Here is an 11,116-nt window from a genome sequence, read left to right on the forward strand (position 1 = left end):
CAAAAAATGGTCCAGGATCTATTGGTAGACTTGTGGGAGACTTTCCACAGATCTCTAGATTTCTTTTCCTAAAATTTTAAACAGGAGTGAAGATCCATGAAGATTGAGGCTTTCAGAATCCTGAAACATATCCAAATTCATTATATTTTCCCAATTAAATGCTACCCACTAGGGGGCATAGGAAGCATTTTAAACATATTTTATCCTCCATCCTTTCATAACAGATTCAACCAAAGCCTTTTCTGGGACCAGGACATCAACCAGCCCAGGAAAGTTCCCCAGGCACTGTTAGTGCCAGCACACGACACACATACCCACAAACTTGATCATAATACATTAAAAGCAAAGTTGTTGTGGGACATGAAAGTGAGACTTAAGGGGTTTTAGTTGATTTTTAGTTGAATTCAAACTCTGATCCTAGGGTTGTAGCTGCTTAGCCATACCACACTGACTCTTTTAAAGATTGTGAAAGAGTCTGAGTGATATATAATAGAGTGGCAGTCTGCCAAAGTGCATCGAGATCTTGTGCCTTTATGAGTTCCATAACAGGGAGGGCCGAGCAACCCTCAGGAGCAAAAGCAGTCCAACAACTTTGTTCCAAGTTACACAACAAAAAGATGTGTGGCCGGAAATACATTTTACAATAAGAACATAGATAATATTTAGTCTGTACTATACTGTCGTCGTCCCCCCCCCCAGATATTTTTATTGATCTTTTACTAGGAGAGTGGGGACATAGCAGTAAATTCTAAACTACCTAACATATTCTTCAATTTAGTTTGGCTTTATTTCCTTCTTTTAAAAAAATCATGAAATTAATTCTTCCCTTTAATCCTTATTTTAATAAGGGGCATATTGCCCCACAGTACTAATCTCAATAAATATTTATTCAGAGTATGTCAGGTCTTGTTCCCCTGAGATGACATACAGAAGCATTCCCCAGTTCAGCTGTACTTCAGGAACTTCACCAAAATTAACAGGCAACATGTGCTAAGTAGCAAATCAAACTACAAATCCCAAGATTCTTTAGTTAAAGCAATATCATACTACTATAATTGCATAGTACAAGGTCACTTGAAAAGTGAAAACTACAATAGATTGGAAATTCATTTGTTAATCCAAAAAACAACAGACCCACCAAATCAACTGGAACTTGATACACCATTCCTTATTTACACTCAATTAATTCACAATCCCGAGTCTGCAAAACCTTAGCTGTTAACAGGAATACTTCAGATCTCTTCATAAGAAACTGATGATGGCAATAAATACTTGCATCTTGTATTTGGATGAGAGATCACTACAGCAGAGGTTTTCAAACTGCTCCGCTGAGCCCTTGAGGCTCCAAAAGTATTATTATTATTATTATTATTATTATTATTATTATTATTATTATTACAAAGGCTGGATGGCCATCTGTTGAGGGTGCTTTGATTGTGCTTGTACTGCATGATAGAAAGACTTTGGACTGGATGGTCCCTGGGGTCTTCCACTGAAATACTGTTAAGTTTATGTTCGTTAAACATAGTACTTTTCACTGTTTATTACATTCCTTTTCACCTTATGACAAGGATATCTATCATTCAGAGGAAGGAACTAGCAAATTCACTTCTGAGTATTCCTTGCCTAAGAAAAAACTAAGAAATTAATGGGGCCCCGTTAAATCAACAGACAACTTATTATGTACACAAAGAATATTTACTGAGCAGCATTTTTTGTAGCCCTCGTGCTCTAATTCTAACAAACAAATATTTAATACCATCCTGAACCCATTCAGCATTTTTACACATAGTTCCAAGCTTCCTATACTATACAGGTAATTCCTGAGTTGCAAACATCCGACTTACAAATTATTCACAGTTAACAACGGCTGACACAACAAGAAGTGAGAAAAATCTACCGCAAGCAGGAAAATTCACTCTCAAAAGAGTTATCATGTCGGAAAGGTGTCTTCACTGGAGCTTTATCACCAATCCTTATATCCATAAAAAGCCAAATTTTGCAAAATTGAATTATCACTGGGACAGAAAGTGAGATGAAAAAAAAATACATATATAAGCTTTGGATAGCATAGAGAAGGTTTAACACCCCTGTAATGTGTTGTTTTGCTGTCTGTATCTAAACTCAGTGGTATGGGCATCAAAATAGATGTGTGGGAATAGGATGTTAAAGTAGTTCTTCTTACACTTGTTATTGTTAACTGCCTTCAAGTTGACCTCGACTCATAGCAAATATATGAATGAGAGACCTCCAAGCCTCCCTATCCTTAGCAGCTCAAGTCTCTAGGCTGTTGCTTACCTAATCAAGCAGTCTTCCTCTTTTCCTATAGTCCACTTTACCAGGCATTATTGTGTTTTCTAGTAAGTCGTGTCTTCTTATGATAAAATTAAGTCATCTTGGCTTCTAGAGATAATTCACTCTTGATTTGTTCTAAAACCCATTTGTTTGTCTTTTTGGCAATCCACAATACCCTTCTCTAGAATCACATTTCAAATGAGTTTAATATCTTCCTATCAGCTTTTATAGAGTTTAAATAAACAAGCACAGTAGAATCTCAAGCCCCTTCTACACTGCCATATAATCCAGATTATCAAAGCAGATAATCTACATTATCTTCTTTGAACTGGATTATTGGAGTATACACTGGCAGTTCAAAGCAGATAATCTGGATTTTATCTGGCTGTGTGGAAGGGGCCTCAGTTAACCAAAGCTCCTGAGCAACCAGCAAAAATGAAATCAAAAAAAATACATACAGTAGAGTCTCGCTTATCCAACATTCTGGATTATCCAACACATTTTTGTAGTCAATATTTTCAATACATCGTGATATTTTGGTGCTAAATTCGTAAATACAGTAATTACTACGTAGCATTACTGCGTATTGAACTACTTTTTCCTGTCTAATTTGTTGTATAACATGATGTTTTGGTGCTTAATTTGTAAAATCATAACTTAATTTGATGTTTAATAGGCTTTTCCTTAATTCCTCCTTATTATCCAACATATTCGCTTATCCAACATTCTGCCAGCCCATTTATGTTGGATAAGTGAGACTCTACTGTACTTCAAATATAGGGATATAAATAAAGCTTATTATGTTGTTAAAGGCTTTCATGGCCGGAATCACTGGATTGCTGTGAGTTTCTTAGGCTGTATGGCCATGTTCCAGAAGCATTCTATTCTGACATTTCACCTACATCTATGGCAGGAATCCTCAGAGATTCTGAGGTTTGCTGGAAACTAGGCAAGTGGGGTTCATATATCAGTGGAATGCTCAGGGTGGGAGAATGAACTCTTGTCTGCTTGAGGCAAGTATGAATGTTGCAACTGACTACCTTGATTAACATTGAATGGTCTTTCAGCTTCACAACTTGGCTGCTTCCTGCCTTGCGAATTCTTTGTTGGGAGGTGTTAAATTGGCCCTGATCGTTTCATGCCTGGATTTCCCCTATTTTCAAGTGTTGTTCTTTATTTACTGTCCTAATTTTAGAGTTTTGTTTTAATACTGGTAGCTAGATTTTGTTCATTTTCATGGTCTCCTCCTTTCTGTTGAAACTGTACGTGTGCTTGTGGATTTCAGCGGCTTCTCTATGTAGTCTGATATGGTGGTCCAGCATTTCTGTGTTCTCAAATAATATGCTGTGTCCAGATTGGTTCCCCAAGTGCTCTACTATGGCTGACTTCTCTAGTTGAGTTAGTCTGCAGTGCCTTTCATGTTCCTTGATTCATGTTTGCGCAATGCTGCATTTGGCAGTCCCTCTGTAGACTTGTCCACAGCTGCATGGTATATGGTAGACTCCTACAGAGGTGAGAGGATCCCTCTTGTCCTTCGCTGTTGGATTTTCTTAGTGGGTCTGTAAATAGTTTGTAGGTTGTGTTTCTTCATCAGCTTCCCTATTCCCATTGGTTCCCTTGATGTATGGTAAGAACACTTTTCCCCTGTGTGGATCTTTGTCTTTACTCTCTTGATTTGTTTTATTATTATTATATTAAATCTTATTATTACTTTAATATATATATATATATATATATATATATATATATATATATATATATATAATACAGTAAAATTGTGTTCCACTGAGTTCATCTTTGATTCAATTTGCTTTTAATTGCTGTATTCCAATATTAAGTCAATACAGAATTTATGGTAGGGTATAGTATGTGGGAGCCCCCAATGGCGCAGCGGGTTAAACTACTGAGCTGCTGAACTTGCTGGTTGAAAGATTGACAGTTCGAATCCGGGGAGCAGGGTGAGCTCTCGCTATTAGCCCCAGCTTCTGCCAACCTAGCAATTCGAAAACATGCCAATGTGAGTAGATCACTAGGTACCGCTCCGGTGGGAAGATAAGGGTGCTCCATGCAGTCATGCCAGCCACATGACCAAGGAGGCATCTATGGACAATGCCAGCTCTTTGACTTAGAAATGGAAATGAGCACCAACCCCAGAGTCAGACAAGACTAGGCTTAACATCAGGGGAAAATCTTTACCTATAGTATGTGATATTGTATTAATTAGGCCTATTTTAATAGTAACACTCAAGCAACTGGAAACTGCATTTATCCAGCACCTCCCAATCCCCATGGGTGCTGGTTAACTGAGAATCTATTGTACTTATTGTAAATAAATTGTTCTGACTTGTGAAAACGACCAGAGTGCACTTTTTTCCCAAAATTGTGCTAAAATAAGTAAGCCTGAACAAGGATTCCCACAGGCAGGAAGCAGCCAAGCTTTGAAGCTGCAAGGCTATTCAATGCTAATCAATTGCAACATTCACACTTGCCTCAGACAGGAGTTCTTTCTCCCAGCCTGGACATTCCATTTATATAAACCCCACTTGCCTAGCTTCCAACAAACCTCACAACCTCTGAGGATGCCTGCCATAGATGTGGGCGAAACGTCAGGAGAGAATGCTTCTGGAACATGGCCATGCAGCCCGGAAAACTCACAGCAATACAGTAAGGCTGAAGTTTAATAATTAACTCTGAACACATAAGAAGGACGTGGAGGCGCCACGGTGCCTCTTCTGTGGGAAGAGGAAGGAAAATCAGACACTGGGTGTGGGTGGAATCCCCAACTACATCACTTTCTGAAGAACAGAGTCATGTGACCTTTTTACCTCCAAAAGGACAGCGCCCCCTCGTTTACTCGTGACCTTGCTACTTGACGCATGCGCAGACTCCTACGTCTGTCGTCATTGCTCCTACGTCAGACGTCATTGCGCAAGGTCCCCACCGGTTGCCTGAAGTCCCCTCTAGTCTCAACTGAAAGTGCTGGTTTACGTAGTGATGACGGACGCCGCGCTGGTCCAATCGGGACATCTTACACCGACAGTCGATTGGTCCGTGGAGAAACGAGGGCCAGGACGAGCGTTGGGTTGCAGAGACACCGGGTTCCTAGCGCTGAGTACACGGTGTCCTTGGGCTTGAGCGTCGGGAGTTTGGACACGAGCGGGGCGACCTGGGACTTCTTCCTCTGCTTGGCGTGGTAATGCAGCGGGACGGTGGGGAAGGGTCGGTTTGGGGATGGATGTGTATCCATCCCTCGTGGTTTCTAAGGCGGCATGTCCTCCTCCCCTCGTTCTCCATCCCCTTGGAATCTGAGGCGCCAAAAGGCAGGCATTGAGGCCAGAAGGCCTTAGGGTAGGCCTGCTCTTGACCTGAGGGGGCTGTTTTGGCGGGAGACGCCGGGCAAAGCGGGCAGAGATCGCGAAGGTCAGGAAGTCACCCAGTGGAGGAGAAGCTAGGCCACGTGGCTGCTCTCTGGCATCCCCTTCCACACAGTTATGTAAATTCCACATTGAAGTGGAATATATGACAGTGTGGCTTCAGAGAACCCAGTTCACAGCAGGCATTGTGGAATTTTTTTGCCTTGATATTCTGGGTTATATAACCCAGAATATCAAGGCAAAAAATCCCACAATATTTGCTTGAACTGAGTTCAAATAACTGGGTGCATATAACCCAGTTCAAAGCATATAATGTGGGATTTTAAACAGCTGTGTGGAAGGTAGACTTTCAGTTAACTGGGGATTGGTAAATCCCAGATAAATGTAGTTTCTAATTGCTTGAGAGTTATTGTTAAAGACAGGCCTAATTACTATACCCTAATATAACTGCATTGGCTTGATATTAATCTTGAAATACAATCATTAAAAGCAAATTAAGACAAAGTTACAATGTAACAGAGTTTTGGTGTTTTACTAATTTATAATAACAGCTTTTTAAAATGAATTATTATTTTTTGAATGTAGTATTCTGGTTGCTTGAGTTCCAATTAACAAAGGGCCTTGTGTTGTTGAAGGCTTTAATGGCCAGGATCACAGGGTTGTTGCGTGTTTTCCGGGCTGTGTGGCCATGTTCCAGAAGCATTTTCTCCTGACGTTTCACCCACATCTATCGCAGGCATCCTCAGAGTTTGTGATGTATATATACACCTCAGGAGATAATGCTTCTGGAACATGGCCATACAGCCCGGAAAACACGCAACAACCCACCAAAGGGCCTCCTTCCACATAGCCACATAGCCACATAACCCAGAATTTCAAGGCAGAAAATCTCACAGTATCTGCTTTGAACTGATATATCAGAATCCACATTGCCATATATTCCAGTTCAAAGCAGATCATGTGGGATTTTATTCAGCTGTGTGGAAGGAGCATAGGGGTCCTTCCACATAGACATATATCCCAGAATATCAAGGCAGAAAATCCCACATTATCTGAGTGTGGACTCAGATAATCCAGTTCAAAGCAGATCTTGTGAGATTTTCTGACTTGATATTCTGGGATATAGGGCTGTGTGGAAGAGCCCTGAGGCTCCTTCCACATTGCTCCTATATCCCAGGATCTGATCCCAGATTATCTAGCAGTGGATACTCATATGATCTTAAAACAGAAAATATGGGATCAGATCCTGGGATAGAAGGGCAGTGTGAAGGACCCCGAGGGCCCTTCCACATAACCCTGTATCCTAGAATATCAAGGCAGAAAATGTGGGGTTTTATTTGGCTCTGTAGAAAGGGCCTGGGAGTCTGATTTTAACTGGGGAGAGGCAAGTAACAAATAAAATGGTTGGTAATTTTTACAAATTTTAATTTAATCTGAAAGGTGCAGCTTTAATTAAAACATTGTTATAATATTTATTCATCAATGTACTGTTGATGTATTTTAGTTCAATCAAATAATCACCATAGTTACTGTTAGCTATTAAAAGGAAGGTTTATACATTTGGGGGGGGGGATATCCTGTATAGTAGGATCTAGTGGCTGGCGCAGGAGCTTAAAGGGAAAGTCTAGGGCACCTTCTACACTACCATATAATCCAGATTATCAAATCAGATAATTCACATTATCTTTTTTGAATTTGATTGTCGGAGTCTACACTGCCATGTAATCCAGTTCAAAGCAGATAATCTGGATTTTATATGGCAGTGTAGAAGTAGGCTAGGTTTCATTTGACCTTTGCGCTGTGCCACATTAGTTTCAAAGGCGGCAAGGTTCCTCCATTGCTTGGCATTGCTGGATGTATTTCTGCTTGTTCCATCCTGTCACTCCCTGTACTGTAGATTGTATTGTCCTTGCCAAAAAGCAAGCTTTTAAAAAGGACACAGAGAGCCCTTCTAGAATATCAAGGCAAAAAATCCCACAATAACTGGGTTATCTGAGTCCACAGTGCCATATATTCCAGTTCAAAACAGATAATGTGGGATTTTGTTCAGCTGTGTGGAAGGGGCCAAAGAGCCTCTTCATATATTTGCCAGCCTTTAACCATTGTCATCAGTTTATCAGTGGGCCTGGGGGGGGGGGGGTGAAAGCTAACCCTATTATGTGGTTTTGGGACGCTCCTTCTGAAGGGTGTAGTCCCAAAGCTAGTTACAAGGGATTAAAAGTCACCTTGAAACTGAAAGCCATTGAAATATGCTTAGGATTGCATTGTAACCGAACTCATTGGGAAGTTAAGGTCATTTTCAATCTTTTTGTTAGCTGTGATCAATTTTAGGGCAGCCTTAAAACAACATCACCTAATCGCTTTTCATTTTTAAAGTTGATCTTTAACTTTTTATTTTTGTACTACATATTATTATTTCAGAGTGGATGAGAGAACTAAAGGGTGCATATATGTTAGCTTTGTGATGTTAATACATTCCTGGTTTCCTAACATAAGCTAACAGCCCCTAAGCGAAATGCATAAGATTGCACCTTTACAGAATTTCCCAGTAGAGTTATAGCCGGCAGCAGTACAAAGTCATTTTCTGCTTCACCTTACCTGACTTCTTTTGGTTTTGACACTAGAGTAGACTCTGAAATGTTATCATACCCAAAAGAATGCAGTTAGTCAGACCTCCACAGGAGGAATTGATATTTTAGAATGTATTACTTTCAGTTTGGTTATATGGACAGACTTGAATGAGTTATATTGAAGGTTATACAGCTTTAGGTCAAATACTGCCTCTGTGTCATTTCCATACCTAAGGGCAGAACATTTTTTCCTGTAATAGCCTCCTTCATAAATACATATATCATTATAAGATTATTTTTGTCTGACAATTAGCATCTACCTATAAGACTGTTTGCTTGCTTGTTTTGCGGAAAGCTTTAAAATTACCTAAAGTTTTACTTTTTCCTCATGCACAATTCATATGAGCACAACTGACCTTGGGCCATTTAAAAATGTGAATCTTCCCCTTCAACAGTGACAATGGGAGACATTGAGAAGGGCAAGAAGATATTTGTTCAGAAGTGTTCACAGTGCCACACAGTTGAGAAGGGTGGCAAACACAAGACTGGCCCCAATCTACATGGTCTGTTTGGCCGGAAGACTGGACAAGCTGATGGTTTCTCTTATACAGAAGCCAACAAAAGCAAAGGTAAGGTCAAAATGTCACGCAAATCAGAGTTCAGACCAGAGTTCTTAAGAACATGGTAGCAGTTGAGAGAAGGAGGCAATGTGGGATAGTGGTTTGAGTTCTAGAAAAAAAACTTGGAGAAATCAGAGCTCAGCCATGGAAAGCCTTTGAGTCACTTTGGGCAAGCCATCTTAGAGGAAGGCAAACAATCTCTGAACATAAAATCACTTGGAAGCAACTTGAGGGCACACAACAACAACAAAGCATAGTAGGGTCGGGGGCTGTTGTCCGTAGTGAAATGTCCCAACAGAATGAATCCAATGGTCAGAGTATTCTGATCAGTGTTCTGTGTCGCCCAAGGCTGGCTTGTATTTCTCAAAATTCTGCCTCTTTTCTAAATTTCATTGGCATCTGTCCATTTTGTGAATACTCTCAAAACTTCCTTCTGCTATTAGCAGCTTTGTTCTTCTGATTCTTTATGATTCAGCCCAGGCCAAATCTTTCAATTGTTCCTAGCCTTTACATATTAATTTGACTGACAAAGTGCTGCTGCCCTTGAAACACTTGTTTGCTGTTTCATACTGTTTACAGATTCTTAAACTTTTGGTGGTTATTTTCAGAAATGGAACATTACATAAACAGATTTTCAGCTTTTAGCAAATACTCATTCCAATGACATTTTAGTTTATATCAGGCATTATTTATTTATATCCTGTCCTGCTGTCAAAGTGGGACATTTCTCTCAGTTGGGTCGATTGAACCTTCTGAGAGCTAAAATACTACCGTTTCCCCTAAAATAAGACATCCACAGAAAATAAGACCTAGTAGAGGTTTTGCTGAATTGCTAAATATAAGGCCTCCCCCGAAAGTAAGACCTAGCAAAGTTTTTGTTTGGAAGCATGCCAAACAGAACACCAGAGCATGCAGGTTTGGTAAATGTACGTACCATAGAGTGTTGTACATGGAAATATTGGTATTAACAAGAAATTCTTGATAGGATTCAGTTTGTCTGGTTATGCTGCTTTGTGATAACAACTACTATACAGCATATAATAAATGTTCATTTTTTGTTCAACAATAAATGTGATTTTTTCTTCATGGAAAAATAAGACATCCCCTGAAAATAAGACCTAGCGCATCTTTGGGAGCAAAAATTAATATAAGACACTGTCTTATTTTCGGGGAAACACGGTAGGAGGACCAAAGCTAAGGGACCAATGGTCTAAATCAGCTAGTCTTTAAAATGGTATTCGAAAATCAATTATAATTACCAGACTCAAATCTTGTTAGGTTAAACTGATATTATATATATATATGCGCGCCATTTATTGCATGTTATTGAACTTGAGTCCATGATATGAAATAATTGAAGAAGAGGAATATAACTATTTATACATATAAAACACATGCAGGATTCTAATAATTCTATTATTTTTTAAGGTATAATCTGGGGTGAAGATACATTGATGGAATACTTGGAAAACCCCAAGAAGTATATTCCAGGAACCAAGATGATCTTTGCTGGTATTAAGAAGAAGGGGGAGAGGGCAGATTTAATAGCATACCTTAAGGACTCCACTTCTAAGTAATGGCTCTCTGCTGCCTTATTTATTTCACCAAACAAAAAGAAGTGACTCTCTGATGAGATTCGTTCTTAAACTTTCTATTTTTACATGCACTATATCTAACACGTCAAAAATCTCGTCAGTCAGAGAACTTTGATCATGAGTGGATGTAAAAATATATGTACTGGTTCATGTTGTAATTTATAGAATTGTGTAAATCAAGATTTATGGAATATGGACAGGATAACATCACTGCTTCCTTGATCATGTAATTAAAAAAACCTTTCAGTGTTTCTTTGTGTTATCTTTTTCAATGGGTTCAAAGCTATTTGAAACAGATGCATGGTGCTTCCATAACCTCATGTTTCATAGTATAGTTTGCCTCATCTTGCCTGCTGTATTTTTCTAATTAACACATTAAACATGGACACAGTCTATAGAAACTTCAAGATGATTGTTTTTTGTTGTATCTAAACCATGGTTCTCCAAAGACTTGAAGTAGATGTCAGGTGCCCAGTACATTCGCCAGTGTCATGGAAATTTTACCATCCATAAGATTAAGCCCTATTATACAGTTTGGGGGCAGGGGATAGAGAAATAACATTTATATTGTTTCCGTTTTCCTTCCAAAAGTTGCTGCAGATTGTTCAGAGGACTTACAAAATAGCATAGAAGATGTATTTAGTATGGCCAAAGGAGGAATT

At 39.3% G+C, this 11,116-nt stretch overlaps 1 protein-coding gene and 1 long non-coding RNA gene across 2 annotated transcripts in view; one reads left to right on the plus strand and one right to left on the minus strand.

Annotated features, from left to right (window-relative positions):
• Positions 1-5,242, minus strand: part of LOC103279129 (uncharacterized) — a 36,539-nt gene extending 31,297 nt beyond the window's left edge. Inside the window, exon 1 of the long non-coding RNA XR_001730424.2 lies at positions 5,121-5,242. This is a non-coding gene — a long non-coding RNA (uncharacterized LOC103279129). The remainder of the gene's footprint in view (positions 1-5,120) is intronic.
• A 97-nt stretch (positions 5,243-5,339) lies between these two features.
• On the plus strand, positions 5,340-10,861 carry LOC100560655 (cytochrome c). Its single transcript, XM_003222032.4, has 3 exons — positions 5,340-5,488; positions 8,695-8,868; positions 10,288-10,861. Exons 2-3 carry the CDS (start codon positions 8,700-8,702, stop codon positions 10,434-10,436), a joined length of 318 nt encoding a protein of 105 aa, XP_003222080.1. The 5' UTR covers positions 5,340-5,488; positions 8,695-8,699; the 3' UTR covers positions 10,437-10,861.
• The last annotated feature ends 255 nt before the right edge of the window (positions 10,862-11,116 follow it).

The sequence above is a fragment of the Anolis carolinensis genome, chromosome 6 (genome assembly GCF_035594765.1).
Source record: "Anolis carolinensis isolate JA03-04 chromosome 6, rAnoCar3.1.pri, whole genome shotgun sequence".
NCBI lineage: Eukaryota > Metazoa > Chordata > Lepidosauria > Squamata > Dactyloidae > Anolis > Anolis carolinensis.

What these genes read in the sequence shown, in the direction of transcription:
- LOC100560655 (XM_003222032.4), top strand. Translation starts at nt 8,700, where the DNA reads ATGGGAGACATTGAGAAGGGCAAGAAGATATTTGTTCAGAAGTGTTCA. An exon ending in AGAAGCCAACAAAAGCAAAG is followed by an intron (nt 8,869 to 10,287) that starts GTAAGGTCAAAA and finishes TTATTTTTTAAG; the next exon opens with GTATAATCTGGGGTGAAGAT.